This window comes from Taudactylus pleione, unplaced genomic scaffold, assembly GCF_031769625.1.
Source record: "Taudactylus pleione unplaced genomic scaffold, aTauple2 ptg001254l, whole genome shotgun sequence".
In the NCBI taxonomy this organism is placed as follows: Eukaryota; Metazoa; Chordata; class Amphibia; order Anura; family Myobatrachidae; genus Taudactylus; species Taudactylus pleione.
The window spans coordinates 736,307-761,547 of NW_028285654.1; the positions used below are offsets into that span (position 1 = coordinate 736,307).

General features: G+C 46.8%; 1 protein-coding gene across 4 annotated transcripts in view; it reads right to left on the reverse strand.

Annotated features, from left to right (window-relative positions):
* The window catches only part of TDP1 (tyrosyl-DNA phosphodiesterase 1), a 122,381-nt gene that overhangs the window by 28,096 nt on the left and 69,044 nt on the right, over positions 1–25,241 (reverse strand). For 3 of the 4 annotated variants that reach the window (XM_088462509.1, XM_088462508.1, XM_088462510.1), the window contains exon 14: positions 659–761. The exons of the other annotated variant lie outside the window; for it this stretch is intronic. In XM_088462509.1, the coding sequence (XP_088318635.1) occupies positions 659–761 (103 nt within the window). The remainder of the gene's footprint in view (positions 1–658; positions 762–25,241) is intronic. 4 annotated transcript variants of the gene reach the window in all.

Genomic DNA, 25,241 nt, shown 5'->3' on the forward strand with positions numbered 1-25,241 from the left:
CAGTCCTCCTGGACTGGCATGCTCAGCATTATGGGAGAGACGTCATGAAATCTTTCCCATTACCCACTGCATGAACTGGAAGGCGGAGCTCATGAGTGAGCTTCAGTCCGGCTCTTGCAGTGGGTGCTGCAGCCAATGAGAGTCTGTCTGACTCTCACTGGCTGCTGATTAACACACAAATTGCCGCCAGCGCTGGCGGAAATGTGTGTTATGTACAGCCTGGGTCCGCCTACCATCCTCCTCCTGGCGCTATTGGGTAAGCTCTCAGGGGGAGGGAAGGGGCTCGGCTATGCAGCACAGGACCGGTGCAGGGATGCCTAGCGCCGGTCCTGTGTAAATGTGCACACATTGAGGTCGGCGCTACACTGCCTAACTAGTGCGGGCCGGACCATGACCGGCGGCGGCGCCTCCCTTGTGCCGCCTGTCGTACGGCGCCCAGGGCACGTACCCCGCCCTGCCCTAGTTACGCCACTGTGGCTTATGCTCTGTGGCATATCTAGGTGTTATGGTCACTAATGTAGCAATGTATATTATCCATGTCCTGGTCCTGTATTGTATTGTTCTATAAGTCACTTGTCAAATTGTTTATGTACTGTGTAAGGCGCTGCGGAACACTTGTGGCGCCGTATAAAGGATGATAATAATAATGTACACTTACATAGGCAGATGGCAGAAATAAGACCCCCAGCTCGTAGGACCGGATAAAGAGCTGTGTTCCGTTCTTCTCCAGAGACCCCCACGCAGCCTTAGATAGATTAGCGCTGAAAATAGAAAATACACTGAGACACGGCAACGCCACGCAGCGGATGTGCTACAAACCTCTTCAGTATAGCTAGACAATCCCCGTATGCAGGATAGTAAGTAATGAGCTGGAGTGATGGTACACATAGGCATAGAGAAAACCTCATATAACGTCTTAAGGCGATCAGCTCATATATATATATATATAGAGAGAGAGAGAGAGAGAGAGAGATGATGGCCTTACTTACATGAGCTGTGCGGGAGAGTAGCAGCAATGTTTCTCTATTATCAGCTGTTCCTACCAAAGGTGGCAAATTGCAATGTCAGTGTCTGATAGAAAACCTGCCGTGCTGAAGAACATATCTCCTGCATGATCACAATGTATTTTAGGTGTCATAAACCTACTTTGAAACTTGGCATCAATGTCATTGTAGCACTATTTCTGCGGACTGTAACACACTACAATTACTGATCTATAAATGCATCTGCTCAAATAATACAAATACTACATTGCGTAAAAGGGATGAACTTCAGACGATGTAACAGGAAATCCAGCCAATGCTGCACTGATGTGAGTCTTCTACACAACGGCGTCTCCTACGCAGATAATGGCGTCGGCTGAACTCATGTTCAAGTTAAATAACGGGAATAATCAAGTAGGACATTGTGACCAGAGACCCCTGTGGTTAAAATGGCCATCACAGCACCTCGTGCCACGGTGACATCTGTAAAGGGACAATGTAGGCGCAGGGGCCATGTACTGTAAACGGCTAGGGAATGCATTTTATCATGTTATATGTAAAGCGCTGTGTGCAGCTGTGATATTGGGGAAACATGTTTGAATATACAGTCTATGCACTTATGGGGAATGTATAAGGTATTATTGATATTTGGGGCCAGATGTAATAGGGTGAGAGTTTAGAACATGTGAGAGTTTAGCAGTAACCTGTCCCTTTTTATAAATTCTCTTTATTTTCACAACTCCAATATCAAAAGTTTTCCACAATCATCAACATAATCCATACAATTATTATATCAGTTATATTCTAAAAAGATAATAATTTCCACATAACCTACCCCGGACACAATCTTATTCATAAATATACCGAGTATACAACAATATTTAACATAGACAAAATCTATAAAAGATATACCTCCAGTACCCTTAAGGCTAATGATGTGTTTCCTTACATGACAGGACATGGCAAGCTCCCCTGTTCCTAACCTAATTAATCACATCACCACCCCCTCAAAAAAAAAAAAAAAAGAATCCTTTGATTTTCCCTTTCCCCTCTGTTATTCCTTCCCTTAAACACACACACACACATTGGTATATATATATATATATATATATATATATATATATATATACACCAATGTCTTTTCCTCCTCATCCCCCCCATTGTCTCCTTTGTTGGTCCCTTAATCATTTAAGTCAAAACATAATTACCCCTGTCCACTCATAATAATCCCTGTAAAACATATTTGTATTTTTTCCTGAATTGTTCTGGATAATGTTACCATATATTTACCCCATGTATCATAAAATCTCTGAGTACTTCTTTCCTTTTGTATTGCTGACTCTACCCAGTCCATACGAAACATAGTATAACTTGTCTAAAAACAGACATAATAGGTTTATCTGGGTGAGCCCATACTTGTAGTATCGTTTTCCGAGCCGCAGCGGAGATCGCCATTAATAGTTTTCGTCTCCCCTGTGTATCTATACTACCCTGCGGCCTTATACCCAGTATGGCCCATTCTGCCGATAGTTGAAAACCCCTTTCCACATATTGGCCCACAAACCCTCCTACTCCTTTCCAAAAACGTTTAATAACATGACAATCCCAAAAACAGTAGAAGAGATCTACCTTTCTAGTCCCACGTTTCAGGCAGCTATTTGAAAGGGATAATCCCATCTCCCTGTGTCTCTGCGGGGATAGATATGCTCTATGATAAATCTTATAGAACATGTCACCGTATGTTGGGATAGGGAATAATCTACATGATTGTTTCAGTGCGCCTAATAGTGCATTCACTGAGAGTTGGGGGAAACTTTCCCTCCATTTAATTAACTACATCATAACTTCCTTATAATCTAACTGTGGACGGATATATGCATACTATAATTATATCGCCTTTCATTTCAGAACCCCTTGAACTAACTGTCTATCCAGTTGATTATACCAATCACTCTCATTTAGCTCCCGTATTATATAAAGTGCTTATGTCTTTGGGGATTTTCACACCCAAATATGGTATAAATTTAGATGCCCATTTAATGGAAAGGTCTCTTGCCCATGCCGGTTTCCTTTAACCAACCCTTAAATACATTGCTCAATGAACATGAAAACTCACCCAATGTAATAGAGTCAGAGAACATGGAAACTCGACCAATGTAATAGAGTCAGAGAACATGGAAACTCGACCAATGTAATAGAGTCAGAGAACAGGAAACTCACCCAATGTAATAGAGTCAGAGAACAGGAAACTCGGCCAATGTAATAGAGTCAGAGAACATGGAAACTCGGCCAATGTAATAGAGTCAGAGAACATGGAAACTCGGCCAATGTAATAGAGTCAGAGAACATGGAAACTCGGCCAATGTAATAGAGTCAGAGAACATGGAAACTCGGCCAATGTAATAGAGTCAGAGAACATGGAAACTCGGCCAATGTAATAGAGTCAGAGAACATGGAAACTCGGCCAATGTAATAGAGTCAGAGAACATGGAAACTCGGCCAATGTAAGAATCAGAGAACAGGAAACTCACCCAATGTAATAGAGTCAGAGAACATGGAAACTCGGCCAATGTAATAGAGTCAGAGAACATGGAAACTCGGCCAATGTAATAGAGTCAGAGAACATGGAAACTCGACCAATGTAATAGAGTCAGAGAACAGGAAACTCACCCAATGTAATAGAGTCAGAGAACATGGAAACTCGGCCAATGTAATAGAGTCAGAGAACATGGAAACTCGGCCAATGTAATAGAGTCAGAGAACATGGAAACTCGGCCAATGTAATAGAGTCAGAGAACAGGAAACTCACCCAATGTAATAGAGTCACAGAACATGGAAACTAGGCCAATGTAATAGTCAAAGAACATGGAAACTCTGTAAACTGTAATAAAGTCAGAGACCATGGAAACTTGCATGTTTTTAGACTCAAAAAAACTCTCACGATTTAAACTCTCATCCAGATGTTTTGCCATTTTGAAGATACAACTCGAACAATGTAAAAGTGTTACTGCTAAACTCTCACACTATTACATTTGGCTCATGGAGACAAATTGCTCTTTAGACATCCTCACATAGGAATTGATATGGCAAGGGTAAACTGGGCAAGCCTTTTTTTGAAATGCAAAGTAAGGGTTGTCCTGTGTGTAAAAAGTCCCCCCAGCAGGTATGTGGAAAAGACAGTTGTTGTTTATCAGAATCTCCTATTGTGTGAAACTTCCGAAGCGTTATCATTGTGAATAAGCCAAACTGGCTTTAGTACGAAGGCAACAGAAATTTGAAATAGAGACAGTAAATGCTAGTTTGAGTTTAGAAAAGCCAACTGGTTTTTGGGTGGTAACAAGGAAATTTCGTTAGTTCCTTTGAGATGTAAAATATATTTATTTATATTATGTGAGATAGTTTGATTGTAAGGAACACATGGCAGATTTACCCCCTGTGGTATTATGTGTAAGAATGGGATATAAAGAGGGCATGTAAGCCCTGTGTATGTGTGTATCTTTTTGGACATCAAGAAAGAATTGCCGTAACATCTGTATGCTGTACTCCCTGAGCAATTGCAAAGGGAAATACTTTTTGAAGATTATATGAGCAATAAACATCTCATCTTTTAGAAGACTGTATCTTCATCCTGTGACAACAGAATTGCATCAAATGCCATTTCATTCTCCGGCTGTTCTGGATTAAGCCCAGTGTCTCCAAGCTCCAGCCCTCTGCCAGCTACCGTGCAGAGTCTGGTCCATTGTGAGGGATCAGGTGTGGCCGCAGCTTGTCTACGCCTACACAGCAGAGGTGGTTCCAGTTGCTGATGTAGGAGCCTGGGAGAAGTGGTTCCGGGTGCCAGTGTAGGAGCCTGGGTGGAAATAAGCAGTTCTAAGTGCCGGTGAATCAGCTTGGTGGTGGCAGCTTAATTACAATCCCATAAGAAATAGGCAAAGACAGTAACAGGAGGTTACTGACAGTAAGAGGGAATCCCTTATACTCCAAGATCCAGTGGGAACAAAAGTATTCTGTGGCTGCTGGGCAGAAGCTAGGTAATCCGGTCACAGATATTGGTGGCAGAGTGGGATAATCCAAGGCTGCTTTTCAGTCACCAGTTTGGAGAAGCTGAGTTACTTAGGAGAGAAATAACTACAGTTCAGGAGAACGTGCATGGTACCCCGGGAACCATCACCAGCTGCTGGACCCAAATAGTTCACAAAATTTGTGGACAGTGATGGCGACACTGATGGACATTTACAAGTTTTTGAGGACTTGCAAACTCCATGATTTACCTAAGCAGGAGTGGGTAAGACACCTAGTGCCCACACTGCATGGTTAAGCACTGGAAGCCTATCAAGGAGTGGCCACTGAGGACTGTGGAGATTATGACAAAGTCATAAGGGCCCTCCTACAGCAATATTTTATCACTCCTGAGTCCTACAGGAATAAGTTCTGGGACAAGCCCAAGAACCCTAACAGCATCATGAGCAGTTTTCCACCGAGTTGAGTCAGTATGTGGTGAAGTATGTGCAGGGATCTTGTGCCACCACCTGGGATGCACTGATTGACCTGATGTGCCAAGAACAGTTCTCTCATTTGCGCCCCAGAGGTGAGTGGGTGCTAGCCCGTGAGTCACCCAGCTTGAAGACGACGGCCCAGCTAGATGACCAAAGGGTCACCTCAAAATATGTGGGGGCACCCGCAGATGGTCCAAGCACAGACCCTGCAGGGACAAGGATTATGAGACTCTGGGGCCTCCATTACTGTAGTGAGACACCACCTTATTGATCCTGCTGCAGTATTATCAGAACACACTGCTCAAGTGACAGTGGCAGATGGATTGGGCGAGATGTATCCATGGTAAGGGTCCACCTTAAATATGGAGCTGATCAAAAGTTGCAGGATGTTGCCATCATTGATGGCCTCCCAACTGATGTGGTCCTGGGAAATGATCTTGGTGGTGGAATCGTTACCACTTTTGCGGACACCATCACCCAAAGTCAAGTTCCTCAACTGATGTTTCCATGTTAGTTGGATCCTGTGGGGTTGCCCAGTGATGCTTCTGTCCCTAGATGTTTGCCAACTCTGGAGGAGAGTATAAAAGACACCACACGGACTTCCCTATGACTCACCCTAACCAGACCGACTTTAGTAATGCCTAATCCAGACCCCCTGTAGTGTGTCCCAACTTAGAAGGAAGTCAGGGCCACAGGCAGGAGTTCAGGGAAGCACAGCTCTCTGACCATTCTGGTGAAGGCATGAGGCGCCAAGCTGGCAGCGAGCTCTCAGAGATGACGGCAGTGTGTCCTAGCGGGAAGGGTTAAGGCACAAGGTAGCCAGGAAAGTTGAAGGGGATAAACCATATAGGAAACATATCAAACAGGTAGCGGATGAGGTGGTCAGAGTAGACCTAGGTGAAAGGGTAGATCCCTGGGTCATAGGCCCTCATTCAGAGGTGGTCGGAGGAAGCAAGCGGTCGCTCAGAAACTGGGCGGCCGCTTGCATCCTGACCGGCCGCCTCTTTTTCGGTCGTTAGGCTGTGGGTTTACACCCACAGCTCTAACGACCGCTAGGGTGATGGTCGCTATGGTCATAGACCATCGCGACCATCGGGGCTTACGACGAGACCCTAGGGTAGGGTCTCACTTGTCGTAAGCCCCGGAGAGCTTCTGGCTCTGTCAACCTTACACTTCCCCATCTTACCTGCTTCCAACAAATTAACTTCAAGAACTGACCGTTCACTTGCTGCCTAATATATCCCAGCCCATGTCAGGTGTCATAGTAATGAGATAATCAGTGTTATTCACTGCACCTGTCAGATCAGCGGATTGCCAATTTAAACCAGCTGATATTGTTATTTGATTTTGCGCCATTTGATTATAGAACATTTAGCTATGTTTAAAAGCATGAAAAGAATTTCAAGATGGCTCATACCTAGAAGCCACACAGCAATTTCCCCCAATTCTCTTAAATTAGGACTCCCCGGCGGATGACATATTTCACAGTGCGCATACTGTAGAAAATTAGAGTTATGGTAGACTTACCTAGATAACTCCTTTTCTTCAAGGTCCATAGGGTTCACAAGGATACCATGGGGATATTATGGTTGGAAGACCAGGCACCAAATACATAAAGCTTCAGCTCCCAGAATGCCTCGGGTCCTCCTCCATATATACCCTGCCCCTGGCCATAGAACTTCAGTTTAGTTAATAAGCCTCAAGGCAGGAGAAGGAAGAACAATCGTACACCAGAAACACACTCATACAATTTGAGGGAATCAGTTACCAAAAGAAAAAATTACCCATACAATCAGGTGCGTCAGGGTGGGTGCCCTGTAATCCCTATGGGCCTCGAAGAAAATGAGTTATCTAGGTAAGTCTACCATAACTCTAATTTTCATCTTCAGGGTCCATAGTGATCCACAAGGATACCATGGGGATGTCCCAAAGCGGTTCCACTAGGGTGGGGGACACTCCTGAGAACTCGTCGCCCAAAGGAAGCATCCTGAGAGACAAAAGTATCAAAGGCATAAAACCGAAGAAAAGTGTGGACAAAAGACTACGTGGCTGCCTTGCACAATTGCTCAGCATAGACACCATAAGTAAATGCCCATGATGGTCCTACAGACTACAGCAGAATGTGCTGTCACAGTGTATGGAATCAGCATGTGTGTACACCTGAGAGAAAGTCATACGTAACCATAGAGCCAGGATTTGCTTGTTAGCTGGCCATCCTCATTTGTGAAACCCAAATAATACAAAAAGAGCATTTGATTTTCTAACAGAGTTTGTACGCTCCACATAGATACAGAGAGCACGAACTACATCCAGGGAAGCTTCACTTACAGAAAGATGTAGAGCCTGAAAGGCTGTAATGACAAGTTCTTCATTCACATGAAAATGGGATACTACCTTAGGAAGGTAACCCTCCCTTGTACAAAGAACACCCATATCCTGGTGAAAAATAAAAAATGGGGAGCGACAAGATAGCACTGCCAAATCAGAGAGACTGCAAGCAGAAGAAATAGCAAGAAGAAAAAGTGTCTTTGCTGTTAACCACTTCAAATCCACAAGTCCAAAGGTTCAACTGGGGGAGCCTGTAGCCCCTTAACAACCACAGACAAATCCCATGGTGCTACCGGTGGAAAAGGAGGCTGAACTTGCAGAAGTCCTTGGAAAAAAATTCTAACATCTGGTATTGAAGCAATCTTCTTCTGGAACCTGACTGATCGTCCAGAAACATGCACTCCAAAAGTTGCCAAGCTGGAGACCTTTGTCTATTCCCGCCTGAAGAAAAGCCAGTACCCAGGAAATCCTGAATATCTTAGGATCAAATTTCCTATGGGAACACAATTGACCAAAGGAATACCAAACTCTAATAGATGCAGGCACAGGCAGGCTTCCGTGCCCTAAGCATCATTTGAATTACAGAACTGGAAAAACCTTTTGCTCTTAGGATGGAAGATTCAAGAGCCATGCCATCAAAGCCAGACGAGGTAAGTCCAGATGTCGGCAAGGACCGTGCGTTAGCAGATCCTGCCATAGAGGAAAAGGATAAAGACTGTCTATGGACAGATTCTGTATATCAGTGAACCAATGAGGTCTGGGCCAAGGTGAAGCCACCAGTATTACCGTTCCACCTTCGTGCTTGAATTTTCTGAGAAGTCTTGGGAGTAGAGAATACTGAATTTTGGTGCTTACCGATAAATCCCTTTCTCCGATTCCACAGGTGACACTGGAGGCTTCATGACATGATGTGTTATCCGGGAGCTGGCACTTTAATTTTCGAAAGTGTGACTAGCTCCTCCCCCCACTATACACCCTTACAAGCCAGTCTTCGGAAACTGTGCCCGAGGAGAGCTGGAAATACATACTGCAGAAGAGGAGGTGAAGCAAGTACACAGAATGACAAACGACACACAACGTGTAAAAAGGTTCTAAAAAACAGCAGAACAAAGAAAAACAAACAGTCATAACGCAGGATTACAACAGACCATGGCAGGAAGGAACAGCACCGGGTAGGCATCCAGTGTCCCCTGTAGAATTTATCGGTAAGTACCAAAATCCTGTTTTCTCCTTCATCCACTAGGGGACAATGGAGGCTTCATGACAGTGGGGACGTCCCAGAGCTCCCATCCTGGGCGGGAGAGTGCTAAGAACCCTGCAAAACAGCACGGCCATATTGCGAGGCAGAGGCCGCGAACATATCAAAACCATAAAACTGGACAAAGGTATGTCGGCCCGACCAAGTGGCCGCTCGACAAAGTTGAGCCATGGAAACCCCACGGGCAGCTGCCTACGAGGTACCATCTGAGTGCGTGCAATGCGCTGTGATGGAAGCTGGAGGTTCCTTGGAGGAGGCCACATAGGTCTGCCTGATGGTCAGACAGATCCAGCATGCAATAGTTTGCTTGGAAGCCAGCCAACCAGGATGAGTGACATCTTACTGGACAAACAGGGAAACGGTTTTACGTAGAGATGCGGTCCTATCCACGTAGATCCTGAGAGGTCTAACGGACGTCCAGGGATCTGGAAGATGGTGAGTCCTCTGGTAGAACCGGCACCACAATAGGCTGGTTTATGTGGAATGCAGAGACCACTTTAGGAAGGAAAGCCATCTGCGTACGGAGTTCAGCCCTATCCTCATGGAATACCAAATATGCAGGATGACAGGAAAGAGCCCCGACACTCGCCTGACCAAAGCAAGGGCTTGAAGTACGACCTTTCATGAGAGATACTTAAACTCAACCATCTGTAACGGTTCAAACAGCGAAGACTGCAACAAGGAGAGGACAAGATCCAAAGCCCACAAAGCCATAGGAAGGACAAAGTGTTGTTGCAAACAGATAACCCCCTGCAAAAAAGTCTGAACATCCAGGTGTAAGGCCAGTTTCCCCTGGAACAGTTCTGAAACCTGAACCTTCAGCGTTCCAAGATGGAGGCCCGCTGAGAATCCTGCCTGCAAGAAAAGGAGGAACCTGGACACCTTGAACGATGTAGGGGGCGACCCCTGCCGTTCACACCAAATCACATAAGCCTTCCAGATATGGTGGTAGTGTCTGGAAGTAACTTCCTCCCGGACCCGGAGCATAGTAGGGATCACAGTAGATGGGATACCCTTTTGCCTTAAGATTGCCCTTTCAACAGCCAAGCTGTCAAAAGTAGCCGCTGTAAGTCTGGATAGACAAAATCCTCTCGCAGCGGTAGAGGCCACGTATCGTCTATCAGAGGTAGACGCAGGTTGGAATACCAAGCTGTGGGGATAATCTGGAGCCACAAACAGAACCCTGGCTCTTTCCCTTTTCATGCGTTGCAGAAGCCGAGGCAGAATTGGAATTAAGGAAAACAGTTAGACAAATTGGAACTGCCAGGGTGTTGTGAGTGTGTCCACTGCCACGGTCTCCAGGTCTCTCATCCGAGAGCAGTACAGAGGCAGTTGATGATTGTGTCTGGACGCCATGAGGTCGATTTGTGGAAGGCCCCACCTTTGAACCAGTTGTTGAGACAATGGGGATAGAGCGCCCACTCCCCGGGATCTACGTCCTGATGCCTGAGGTAGTCTGCCTCCCACTTATCCACGCCTGGAATAAATATTGCCGATATTGCCACGGCGAATTCCTCCGCCCAGAGTAGAATGCGGCAAACCTCTTTCATTGCTGCCCAAAATCTGGTGCCGCCTTGTCTGTTTATGTATGCCACCACCGTGGTGTTGTCCGACTGGACTCCGACGGCTTGACCCAGCAACAGGTGATGCGCTAGTTGAAGAGCATAAAACACTTCCTGTAATTCGAGGATATTTACGGGCAATCTCGCTTCCTGTGGAGTCCAGTGGCCCTGGAAGTGGTTCTCCAGAGTCACTGCCCCTCACTCCAGTCTATGCTGAGGAGACTCCAATCCCACAAACCGAACCTCTTGCCCTCCAAAAGGTGAGATGAATTCAGCCACCAGTTCTGGGGGCCAGCTTCATTCGTTGGTGAAGGAATAGATCCAGACCACTGGGAGAGGAGGTCTAGTTGAAAAGGCCTGCAGTGGAGTGGAAACAGCCGTATGGAAGTCGCAACCATCTTCCCGAGGAGTCGTATGCACAGGTGCACCAAAACTAGTCGATGTTGTAAGATCAGCCGTACAATATCCTGAATGGAAGTTGCCTTTTCCTGAGGAAGGAAGACATTCTGACTTACCGTGTCCAGAATCATCCCCAGAAATTGAAGCCTCTGTGTTGGCTACAGATGGGACTTGGGAAAATTAAGGATCCACCCATGTCGTATGAGGAGCCTGTGAGTCACCAGTATGTTTTGTAATAATTGGTTCCTGGAAGGAGCTTTCAGGAAATCATCCAGGTAAGGGAAAATTGTGACTCCTTCAGTCCGAAGGAGAGCCATCATCACTGCCGTTACCTTGGTGAATACCATGGGAGCCGAAGACGGGTCAAAGGGTAAGGCCTGGAATTGAAAATGTGAGTCCCAAATTGCAAAACGTACAAATGAGTGAAGTGGCCAGATGGGAATGTGTAGATAGGCATCTTTTATGTCCAAAGACACCAGAAACTTGTTTTCCTCGAGCCCCACAATAACAGATTGAAGGGACTCCATCTTGAACTTGAAAACTCTTAGATAGGGATTAAGATCCTTTAGGTTCAGAATAGGTCTGGCCGATCCGTCCAGCTTCGGAACCACGAACAAGCTGGAGTAGAACCCTTGTACTAACACTCGAGCGTTCAGAACTTTGTCTTGGATTTGGAAATAGAGTTTGTACCCCTGTGATGAGGTCCCGAACCAAGGTGTTCGGACAAGATTGTGCCCACAAGGCCCTGAAATCTCGAAGATGAGCTGCAACCTGGGGTCCGCCAGGTGAGAGGGAAACCAGTCATGCACTGGGTTGGGTGGAGGGCTTATTGTCCTGGTGTAGAGGTAGCTGTGGCTCTACCCCTACCTCTGGAACCACAAGCAGTGGTAGGTCCTCCTCTGGAATGGCCTCTAAATCTTCCTTGGGCACGAAAGGGCGGTACTGAATAAGGCTTACGGGAAGCCGGAGCAGCTGAGGGGAGATACGTAGATTTACCTCCCGTAATTCGGGAGATCCACTTGTCCAGTTCGGGTCAGAACTGGACGTCAGCTGTGAATGGAAGTGCTTCCACCACCCTTTTTGATTCTGCCACTGTCGCAGCCAAAGAGCTCTGCGGGCCAATATTGCTAGAGCGAAAGACCTAGAAGTGAGATTACATACCTTTTTTGAAGCTTCGCCAAGATAAGCAGCCGACTCCTCAATCTGTTATGCTAAAGGAATAAGATCCTCACCTGGGAGTCCCGTCCGTAATCAGTCGGGATAGTTGATTAGCCCAGGCTTCAATCGCCTTACTGACCCAGTAGCCCACTAGATCCGGGCGTAGGAATCATGCCCGCTACTGTGTAAATGGACTTTAGGGTGTTTTCCAACTTCCTGTCAGAAGTCTCTTAAGGAAAAGGCCCCTGGTACTGGCAGAACTGTCTTTTGGACATAAGATACACTGAGGGATCTACCGAGGGTGGAGTCTCACATAGCTTCCAGCTTTCTGTAGGGAAAGGGAGTAGAACAAAAGTCGATGGAATACCTGGAATTTTTTATCCGGGTGTTTCCAAGCAGTGGTCAGGATAGAATCCAGCTCTTCAGATGCTGGAAAGGAGGCAGCCTGTCTTTGCTTTTTACTAAAGATAGACGGCCGAGCAGAACCCTGGTCCTCTTCCTCCACGTTTAATACCTGGCGTATTGCTAATATCAGAGCTTCTAGCCCCTGGCACAAGGTTCCCGATTCTTCCGGGACCTGCTCTTCCCCAGAATCATGAAACTCGCCCTCCTCTAGTAGGGGCATATCCTTATCCTCAGAGTCATCTGACTGGAGGACTGAGGCTAACAGCCTCTTCTTGGGAACCTGTGGTGAAGTCCCCGTGGAAGGGGCGTGAGAGATGGTCGAGGCTTTTGTGAGCCCCTCCACTGACTTAGCTAGGGAACAAGCTCAGGAAGGTTCAAGGGAGGGGGGGGGGGGGGTGGAGACTCTGAGATCTGGAAACCCCTCTATCCTTATGAGAGGCCTCCAGTTCTGCAGACAGGTGTGACATAACAGAAGAGAACTGTGCCGCCCAGGACTGCGGTTCCTCTGTCTGGGGTGATCCTTGAGCCTGCTGCTCTGAATCACAATTGTCACACAACAGGGAGCTAGATGATTGTGCCGGTGTAAACTTTTCTGTGCATTTTGTGCAAGAAAAAGTTTTCTGTGAAGCTTAGATCCTCTTCCAGCCATGGTACATAACCCTGACATACAGACAATACAGTAGTGTAGTGGACAGTGTAAGAGTAGAGACAGATATATAGCAGGAGATAAGGGCAGAGAGGGAGGAGAGCCACACCTGCCCAAACAACGCTGTTAGCAGTGCCAAAAGCAATATGCATAAACCACAGCAGTATTATTACACTGTGCTCCTATAAAGCCTAAACCCACTGTTACTCACGTATACCTGGGGAGGCTGTCTCAGCTCTGTGAAAACGATCAGCGCAGCCCAACAGCAGCAGAACTGTAATGGCTGTCGACTGTGCTTATGGAATCGCCGGGGCAGCTGGGAGCAAGGAACAGACCTCAGCGATAGGGTCTGCCTCTTCTCTATGGCGCCCATTTTAAATTGTATATGGCGCCCACGGACTGCCGCTGCCTAGCAAACACCGCCTTTTTTGTGCCTAGCAACCCCGCTAATGGGGGGCCAGGATATAACTCACAATAACTGCCGTGGCTGCTGGTGAGGCTAATGGGGGACTGCGACGTGCGCTGCATGCAGCGAGTGCTGGTCTACCCCGGTCGCAGTGGTCTCTGTAGCCGAGGACCCATGTGCGAGCAGTTGCGATAGGGTTCCCCTGGCTGCTCCATCGTCACAGACAGGCTGGGGCAGCCAGCTGCCTGTCATGTCCACAATGCTTGCTTAGCATCTTCTGTAATACTTATCTGTTAAACTAAACTATGCCCTTCGGAGAAACCCAAAGTATGACCAGCTCCCATGGTCACAAAACTAAGACTGGCTTGTAGGGGGGTATAAAGGGGGAGGAGCTAGTCACACTTTCGAAATGAAAAAGTGCCAGCTCCCAGTTAGCACACATCTATGCCCCACTGTCATGAAGCCTTCAGTGTCCCCTAGTGGATAAAGGAGAAATTGGTAGAAAGAGATACGCCAGCTTGAAGTCCCATCTTACTGCCAGTGCATCCACGAATGCTGCTGATGGGTATCTGGACCTAGACTCATACTTAGGGACCTTGCAGTTGTGACGTGATGCCATGAGATCTATCTCTGGTAGACCCCATTTGGTTACCAGGAGTTGAAACACTCCCAGATGAGAGACCACTCTCCGGCATGTATGTCCTGGTGAATTAGTTAGTCTGCTTCCCAATTTAGCACACCCAGTATGAATTTTTACAGATATGGACGGAAGATGACGTTCTGCCCAAATCAGAACCTTTGTCACTTCTTTCATGGCTGCATAACTTATTGTGCCTCCCTGATGATTGAGGTAGGCCACTGTAGTCGCGTTGTAGGACTGGATCTGGACCGGCCTGCCCTGGAGCAGGTCCTGTGCCATGATCAGTGCTCTATATACTGCTCGCAGTTCCAGAATGTTTATTGGCAGGTGAATATCTTGATTTGTCATCTTCCCTGGAAGGTGTGATGACCTGTCACTGCCCCCATCCGCAAATGCTGGCATCCGTGGTGAGAAGCATCCAATTTGGAATCCTGAATGGGCGCCTCTTGATTAGATGATGTTTTTTCAGCCACCACAGAGGGAGTGACGAACCTCTGGAGTGAGTAGAATCCTCTGAGACCTTATAAGATGATGCTGTCCGTTCCATCTGGAGAGAATCAATTTTTTTTAGAGGCCTGGAATGGAACTGGGCATATGCCACCATGTTGAATGTGGATACCATGGACCCCAGAACCTGCATTGCTGAGTGAATGGATACCCTCTGATTGCAGAGCAATTTGTGCACCCGCAATTGTAGAGCCAAAAACTTGTTCACTGGTAGAAAGAGCCTTTGTGCCAGGGAATCCAGTAGCGCCCCCAGATGTACCATCTGGTGTGTTGGAGAAAGGGAGGACTTTTTCCAATTGATTATCCAGCCATGGTCCTGTAGACAGGCAGTGGTCAGCTGGAGAGGTAGTCCAAGTATGGCAGTATCCTGGCTCCTTCTGTGTAAGGTTAAAAATGCAATGTGACCATTTTCACAGATAAAAATAAATGAGAAGTACTCTCTAACCCCTATACACCAGGTAGTTGGTAGTTAAGAAAAAAACAAAAGAAAACAAAAACTTTTTTTTTTTTTTACAGCAGAGTTAGCATAAGTCACATAAAATGCATATAATATATTTGCAGAAGGGCATTAAAATCAACTACCTAAACACATAAGTTTGGTAGGATCTACATGCATATACATATATTTGCAAATGGGCAGTAAATCGCAAATCAGATTGGTAGGATATAAATGCAATGCATACAAATTTACTTACAAATCATCACTGCATCAACTTTTACAAGCAAAAAAGTTGGTAGGATTCCAGTGCTATATACCTTGGACCTAGGAGAAAGGTATACTCAGAGAGCGAGACCAAATCTCCCCTCAGCAAACATTTCCATGATCAATTGCAGCTGAGCGTCTACAATTAATTAGGAGAGAAGGGGATGGTAGCTCAGTCTTCACAAGTAAATGTGAAGTATAATTTAACCCCTACACATCCTGGTAGTTGAGGGTCAAATGGAGCAATATAATAATTATAAATAAAACCTGCCTGATCTCCTGTTTCCCCAATGTTACCACTTTAACAAATATCTTAATGAATGTGAAGTATTCAGAAGGAAACCCCCACCCCAAGAGGATGGAGAGAAAACTGTCTTTAATTTCTGTCTGTCAGTTATAACGATCACTGTGTCAATACAGCAGCTAGCAAAAAGTCACATACAATGCACATGTAATATAATTACAATCGGCTCTAAATCAACTACAGTTACGCAAAGGAATGGTAGGATATAGACCACTGTATACCTTAACCAAGGGAGAGGTATACAGGGAGACTGACCCAGACCCTCCTCAGACCAACAGCTACAGGGCGCACTGAGCGTGGATAGTGAGCGTCTCATATACACGTGGAGGCTAGGTGGAGCAACCAAGACGTGCAAAATCCTTCGTAGGGACTGTGTCTGAGTTGGGAGAGGAGCTGCCGGGGGAGCGCCTACCTCCCCTAATCTGCTTTAACCAGCCGGGTATGCTAGCCTCGTGGTAGCAGATAGCAGCTGCTGACGATCCCTGGCGCAGACGATAAGGCTCCAGGCTGGTGTAGTGAGGACACGGACATCCCAGGCCATGAGAGCAGCAGCTTCTGGTGCGTCACTGATACCAAAAGCAAGGACTGCAGCGCGCAATTCCTTGTAAGTGAGGAACCGCCTTACCTGACATCTCCGAGAATCCGGTAAAGTCCAGGTCGCAGCATCGCTGCTAGCTAAGCTCGGCCACAACCCACCAAAATCACCAGCACAATTACTGATTTTGCAGCCCAGTGAAGGTAGATTGAGTTGCAGTACGTGCGTCTTAATGCAGAATCTTGGTACGGCCAACTCAGAAAACATAAAATACAATAAAAGCTTAAGACTGCTGTAAGCAGTCCTCCTGTTACAAAGGTGCATCTTGATCCTGCAACACCAAACGAACAACTGAAGTCCTATGTCTAGGGGTGGGGTATATATGGAGGACCCGGGGGATTCTGGGAGCAGAAGCTTTAACTGTTTGGTGCCTAGTCTTCCAACCATAATAAACCCATGGTATCCCTGTGGATCCCTATGGACCCCAAAGAAGTGCTACACTTACAGGAAACAGTAATAAAAACAATTATAACCATAGAGCGGAGAATCCTACCGCTACACGAGAGATAATTGGATACTTTATTGTCATTGGATAGCTAAAAAATATATTAACTTAATAGTCCACAAACCATAATTTTTGGAGCATTTTCTGTGTACAGTAATCACGGCACCTTGGGGGAGATGTATGAACGTTAGATAATTGGCTTAGCGCTCTACCTGTGTGTACTATGTAAAGCAGTTACCGCTTCCCTGCATGCGTCAAGGTAGGGAAATGACAGGCATGACTGAAGTGATGGGTGCCTCCTTCATTATGGCGCCACTATACCTTCATATGTCGCCCATCGGGAATCACAAGTTCTGAATGGTCAGTGGTACTGAGCATTCTGTCTACAGGAACCTTCAATTTCGCCAACTCTGGATGGCGCTACTGTATGTATGTTACCATAGCCCCCCTAACTCGTACATGTGCACTAAATCAATCGCAAGTGAAGCCGGGCAGGCAATAACGGCGCATGCACAATATGCCTTCATGTGCCCGTCTCCATCGCAGATATCAGCAGAGCAGGTGAACGCTTTCCCCTCGTCAGAAAATGATTTTATAGTACAATTCAGCGATATTTGTTTCTGCATCGGGTGAAGCAGGGGCTGCGATGTAGGAGCTTTACTGGTCATGTTACTACATTTCCCCCAATGACTTTTATCCGTCAGTCAGAGAAGCTGGCAGCTAGACAGGCACCACTGTAAGACAGACCTCCACCATTCACCAGCTCATAAGATGAAGGAAGGGAAGAAGGAGCGGCCTGTATTACGCTCCCGTGAGTGAGGGTAATGGGGAGAGAGGATTGCAGGAACCACAATGTGCATAATGACACATTAATACCCTGATGGGTGATCATCGAATACTGATGACTTGTGCCTGAAGGACTTCGGGACATGGAATATTTGAAATCATCAAGTTGATGTTTCCATAGCAACAAACTGAGAACAATTATGAAATATGGTTCATTAGGATTAAGCAGAATATAAAACGGAGCGAAGTGGGTTATAGACAATTGCTCAATGATGGAAGTAAATCCCATACAACTCGCTCTATTTCTAACAAATGGAATGGACCTGGTCTGTACATAGCATAGGATGAACAATCTCAGAGATAATACAGTGCAAGGTCACATCCTTCCCATTGGTTCTAATATACAGCGTGGCCAACTAGTATAGGTGCATTTAGGCCACAACATCAGATAACAGAAGGTAAAAAGCAAATGAGAGATAGCACTAAATGACCTGTGTAATCTTAGCTCTGTTAATTCAGAGTAGAAGTAATAAGTTGGATGTATGAACGTCATGCCATACATAGCTGTGTTTTACTTCCCAATATCCCGCCCATCAGTCTGCCACTATTCTGACACCGCTGCGAGCGCCAACAGTCTTTCCACGCATTAGACCACGTTTTTTTACTCATTAGCCTCTGCATACCTTCGCCTTTCAGTTCTAATACAGATTCAGACATTCACTTACACTGCTCACACCTATACCACTCACGCCTATACCACTCTACCACTCACACTGGTACACCCTCACGTCTATACCACTCAAACTGGTACACCTACACACCTACCCTATTCCCACCTATACTACTCAACACTGGTACACCCTCACACCTCCCCTACTCCTACCTATACTACTCACACTGGTACACCCTCACATCTACCCTAATCCCACCTATACTACTCACACTGGTACACGCTCACACCTACCTATACTACTCACACTGGTACACCTTCACACCAACCCTACTCCTACCTATACTACTCACACTGGTACACCCTCACACCTCCCCCCTACTCCTACCTATACTACTTACACTGGTACACCCTCACACCTCCCCTACTCCCACCTATACTACTTACACTGGTACACCCTCACACCTACCCTACTCCCACCTATACTACTCACACTGGTACACCCTCACACCTACCCTACTCCCACCTATACTACTCACACTGGTACACCCTCACACCTACCCTACTCCTACCTATAGTACTCACACTGGGTACACCATCACACCTACCCTACTCCCACCTATACTACTCACACTGGTACACCCTCACACCTACCCTACTCCCACCTATACTACTCACACTGGTACACCCTCACACCTACCCTACTCCCACCTATACTACTCACACTGGTACACCCTCACACCTACCCTACTCCCACCTATACTACTCACACTGGTATACCCTCACACTTACCCTACTCCCACCTATACTACTCACACTGGTACACCCTCACACCTACCCTACTCCCACCTATACTACTCACACTGGTATACCCTCACACCTACCCTACTCCCACCTATACTACTCACACTGGTACACCCTCACACCTACCCTACTCCCACCGGTACACACTCACACCTACCCTACTCCTACCTATACTACTCACACTGGTACACCCTCATACCTACCCTACTCCCACCTATACTACTCACACTGGTATACCCTCACACCTACCCTACTCCCACCTATACTACTCACACTGGTACACCCTCACACCTACCCTACTCCCACCGGTACACACTCACACCTACCCTACTCCTACCTATACTACTCACACTGGTACACCCTCATACCTACCCTACTCCCACCTATATTACTCACACTAGTACACTCTCACACCTACACTACTCAATTTAGTACACACTCACACCTATACTACTCACACTGGAACACCCTCATACCCACCTTACTCCCACCGGTATATCCTCACACCGGTACACCATCACACCTACCCACACCAATGTTGCATGAATAATTAGTGAAAGTGTGGAGGCTATGCATACATAACTAATGAAGGGATAATACGGTTATATGCATAATTAATGAAGGGGGTGGTGATGTTACATACATGATTATTAAAGGGTGTGGCCTACAATCGATAGTTCAAATATATATATTTTTGTCAGAATACATCTTAATCTAAGCGAAATCTCACACAAGGTTTCAAAAAAGCGCAGAATGGAGGCATTTCTGAAAAGTGGGCGTTTAAATGGTTTGTGGCTTGTAATAACAATTGCGGGAGACTGCAGGTTTCTGGCCTGTAATAACAATTGTTGGAGGCTGCAGGTTTGTGGCCTGTGATAACAATTGTTGGAGGCTGCAGGTTTGTGGCCTGTAATAACAATTGTTGGAGGCTGCAGGTTTCTGGCTTGTAATAACAATTGTTGGAGGCTGCAAGTTTCTGGCCTGTAATAACAATTGTTGGAGGCTGCAGGTTTCTGGCCTGTAATAACAATTGCTGGAGGCTGCAGGTTTCTGGCCTGTAATAACAATTGTTGGAGGCTGCAGGTTTGTGGCCTATAATAACAATTGCTGGAGGCTGCAGGTTTCTGGCCTGTAATAACAATTGTTGGAGGCTGCAGGTTTCTGGCCTGTAATACCAATTGTTGGAGGCAGCAGGTTTCTAGCCTGTAATAACAATTGTTGGAGGCTGCAGGTTTCTGCCCTGTAATAACAATTGTTGGAGGCTGCAGGTTTCTGGCCTGTAATACCAATTGTTGGAGGCAGCAGGTTTCTGGCCTGTAATACCAATTGTTGGAGGCAGCAGGTTTCTGGCCTGAACTAACAATTGTTGGAGGCTGCAGGTTTCTGACCTGCAATAATTGTTGGAGGTTTGAGGGTTAAGCAATTATGATTTTACAAGTAACATTAAAGTACCTCATGTAGAAGTAATGTCACTGAACCTTCGTGTACTGCACGGTCCTAAATCATTGGCTGTGCCCACAAAACAGATGGCAATGGGTCCACGTCAAACTCTTTCCTGCACTATTGCTGTGTATATCGGATTTACTTAGTCAGCCATAGCACCGTTATTAATGTAGGGAGTAGAACTTGGGCCATTTGCCAGCTCTACAGACAATTCAGGACCCTCATTTAGTGTGTTGAAAGAAACTTTACTGAGAGGTCAAAGTATCTACTGCAAAATGCTTGGAAAAGCCGTCTGTGTGCCAGAATGAAAGGCTACAATACCGCCAGTACTTAATGTACTGCAGCCTTATCCACCTTTACAGCAGCGGAACAGCCCCACGTAACCCTGGTACCTTGTACCAAGTGCTATGTCTTCCGCTGAGAAGTCTTTCATTAATGATAAAATCTCAGCTACAGTGGGAGCAGAAGAATTGGCGACACAGAGATAGATCAGCCCTGACGCGTTACACTATAGAAGCCTGATCGTTCTCAAATAACATTTATATACAGTTACACGAGAAAAAAAACATTTATGCCAAATTTAACTCATCATCTTATAATCTATCATACAATGGGGCAGATTCAATTAGCTGCGGGTGTTCACCCCGTGGCTAAAGCTTTGCTGATACCTCTCGCGGTAAGCCCCAGTGGGTGCACTGAACGCAGATTTTCCCTCGCAGCCTCAGGAGCTCACGCGTTGAATGCACCCTTTTCATGCGTTGGAACTTGCCAATGGCGGCACACCTGCAGATAGACGGGGCATGTAATGAGGGAATAGCTAGAGCAGATGTTCTAGGCCAGTTTTCTTCAAACGATTAATATAAGACTGAACAAAAGCAGCTTCCAGAGTGGCCCCTGATCTAGTGCATTGTACACCTGCCAGAGGCGGAGGGCCACGCCACACCCCAGATAGAAGGTTGGATTTATTCGCTGGCAGGTTGCTACGAGATCCACACAGAATTCCACATGTTCTCTCGTCAAGAGAATGGTCTTCCTCTGCACAAACACAAATCCTTTCAATTTCCATTAATACAACAGCTACAGAGCACTTGTATGATCCGAGCTCATTAACATATAAAAGTGTTGTTTACTAATCAGGGACTAATCACCCATAAGTGTACTGTCTTTTAGTTTTTCTTCTATATTTTTGGGGGAGTGCAGGTGCCAGCAGGCACTTAGTCCAGGCATGGTGGCACTTGTGGTTTACCAAGCCGCCATGCCGGGGCCGGCTTGCTGGGACCTGTAGTCCCACTGTGAAGAACAATATTAATTACTATCAACACCCATTAACTCTGCACCCACTACCACCAGGGGTGCATGCAAGGAATAGCCCCAGGCTTCACCTCAGCCTTGGTGTGTCCTATGGAGGGGAGCATCCTTGTTTTTGGGGAAGGTCACCACTTTCCAAGGAATCCCAGTGCTGGGATGACCAGTTTGGGACTGGTTAAATCAGTGTGTGTCCCTCTGCATTGCCCCCTAGCTGGTTGAGCTCGGTGCTGATTACTGGAAATACAGGGGAACCCTACACTGGTTTTTTCCCAGCATCAGAACGGGCTCAAAGGTCCGGGGCTGTTTTTTATTTCAGGGGGGAAGGGACCCCACCCTGTTTTTTATTTCAGGGGGAAGGGACCCCACCCCAATTATTTTCTATTTCTGGACACACAGCACAGATCTGACTGATAACACTGATCTGTGCAGGCTTCGGCACAACATGCAGCTCACAGGCACTTCTCTTCATTTCTTCTCTTCTGCTCCGTGCTCTATTGTTCTTCTAAACACGATTCTTAGTAAATCCGTGAGTTGTATTCCTGTCTATGGAAAGTACTAGCGTGTTGGTTCGATGCGGAATCGGGTTTTTGCACTCGTGTTTTCCTTAGTAAATCTCCCGAGGTTACATATCAGGGAAACTCACATGGGAATACAATCTCAGCCAGACACGAATCTTAGTATATATGCCCCTGGTGTGTCTGCACTGTTATATCACTTTGCATTGTCTGTAATATGGCATAAATGTACTTTATTACCTGTAATACTGGTCTGAGGACAGCTCCAGGACACATGAGGCACCGCACTGTAACCTCTCCTTGTCATATACTGCAGCTCTCAATCACCTTCCCTCAGCCAATTCTGTATCTACTCCAGCACTTACATCCCAGGTATTTCATTTATTTCCAATAACTGGTTTCTCATACCCACAAACGGGTGTGATATGATTTACCACCGGACGTGAACCCGGCGGTTGTAATCCCGACACCAGCATGCCGAAGATCGCGGATACCGATGGAGGTAAGAAAGCTATCTAACACTCCTCTCTCCCCCCCCCTAACCCTCCCTTAGTGGTGCCTAACCCTAACCTCCCCCCAGTGCCTAACCCTAACCTACCCCCAGGGGTGCCTAAACCTAACCCCTCCTCCAGCACCCCAACCCCCCTGGGGGGAGAGGTACCTAACCCTAAGTCCCACCCCGGGAGCCCCTAAACCTAACCCTCCACCACTGCGGCTGCGACACCTATTAGTCCCTTGCCGGGATTTCCTAGTCGGGAAGCCGGCGGTCGGCATTTCGACCGTTGGCTTCTTGACTTCCTCCCCCACAAACTGCTTGCAAACATGAAAACTACCGCCATGTTCTCGCAAAACAACCGTGCGCACAGATGCCTAGTGATGGCAGGATGCTCCCACTACTGCTCAAGAATATTTATTTATCCCACCCAACAGAATAAAGACAGAATAAATAAACATAGGCTCTTTAATGTGGCGTGCAATGCCTCTCCCTGCTGCTGCTGCCATGGTAACCTGCTATGAGAGGGATGCTTCTACCTCCTCGCGTTCCTGAGGACCTCTGAGCGGCTCTCCAGCGGAGATGGGCTGAAGCCTCTGCAAACACCGAGACATCTATGAGAGAGGGACACAAACTACACACACATTCTGTGCCTCCTGGCATCTAGCACAGGGGAATGTACATACCCTACATGCAGCACGTGCAGCCATTGGGATTAATACGGAGTGAGATGGGAATGGGGCATATATGCACGAACAGGAAAAAATGCCCAGTTGTCCGCACCTTACGGGGAACCCGCCCCTACTCCGTACTCTAGGCACCCCTCCAGCCAACATCAAGCCGCACTTGCACCAGCCTCTCCGCATGCCATAGGAGATGAAAAGGCAAAAACACTAACTTAGCTTTACTGAGCACTAAACTCCAGGTGCAGCCTCCAAGCACCATGACATTCCTACAGTATAACACAAATTATTGTACACATTACATGCTCATTTATATTTACACTACACAAGAGTAATGCAAATTGGGTTACTTCTCCTTTACATCCCACTGATAGATAAAAGCGCATAGCGCCCCCCACAGGGGAAGCACCCGGAGGAATTAGTGCTGGGCAGACTGCTGCATGCTCTGTGACTATAGCACCTAGCACCCCCCACAGGGGAAGCACCCGGAGGAATTAGTGCTGGGCAGACCGCTGCATGCTCTGTGACAATAGCACCTAGCACCCCCCACAGGGGAAGCACCAGGAGGAATTAGTGCTGGGCAGACAGCTGCATGCTCTGTGACAATAGCACCTAGCACCCCCCACAGGGGAAGCACCCGGAGGAATTAGTGCTGGGCAGACAGCTGCATGCTCTGTGACAATAGCGCAGCAGGAGAACTAGACACAGACTACAAGTAACAGGAAATTATGGGTTTTCCTCAATTTCTCATCTGGGTTTTATTGTGTTATGTTTTTTTGTTATGGCAAACAAGCAGATAAATCAATTACCCCGTCCCTGGAAACAGATATTATCACTCAATTCTCACAGGCTCCAAGCTCCACATATAGATTGGTGGCGCAGTTATAAGAAAGCTGCTCTCTCTATACATTATAACTGGATAAGTAAATAAAAAAAGCAATTAGGAATGTAGCAGTGACAGCTGCACATCACATCTGTACGGCAGGGAGGTGAGTGACAGCGCCATATAGAGCAGTGACAGCTGCACATCACATCTGTACGGCAGGGAGGTGAGTGACAGCGCCATATAGAGCAGTGACAGCTGCACATCACATCTGTACGGCAGGGAGATGAGTGACAGCGCCATATAGAGCAGTGACAGCTGCACACCACATCTGTATGGCAGGGAGGTGAGTGACAGCACCATATAGAGCAGTGACAGCTGCACATCACATCTGTATGGCAGGGAGGTGAGTGACAGCACCATATAGAGCAGTGACAGCTGCACACCACATCTGTATGGCAGGGAGGTGAGTGACAGCACCATATAGAGCAGTGACAGCTGCACACCACATCTGTATGGCAGGGAGGTGAGTGACAGCACCATATAGAGCAGTGACAGCTGCACATCACATCTGTACGGCAGGGAGGTGAGTGACAGCACCATATAGAGCAGTGACAGCTGCACATCACATCTGTACGGCAGGGAGGTGAGTGACAGCGCCATATAGAGCAGTCACAGCTGCACATCACATCTGTACGGCAGGGAGGTGAGTGACAGCACCATATAGAGCAGTGACAGCTGCACATCACATCTGTATGGCAGGGAGGTGAGTGACAGCGCCATATAGAGCAGTGACAGCTGCACATCACATCTGTACGGCAGGGAGGTGAGTGACAGCGCCATATAAAGCAGTGACAGCTGCACCCTCCAGGGAGGGTTAG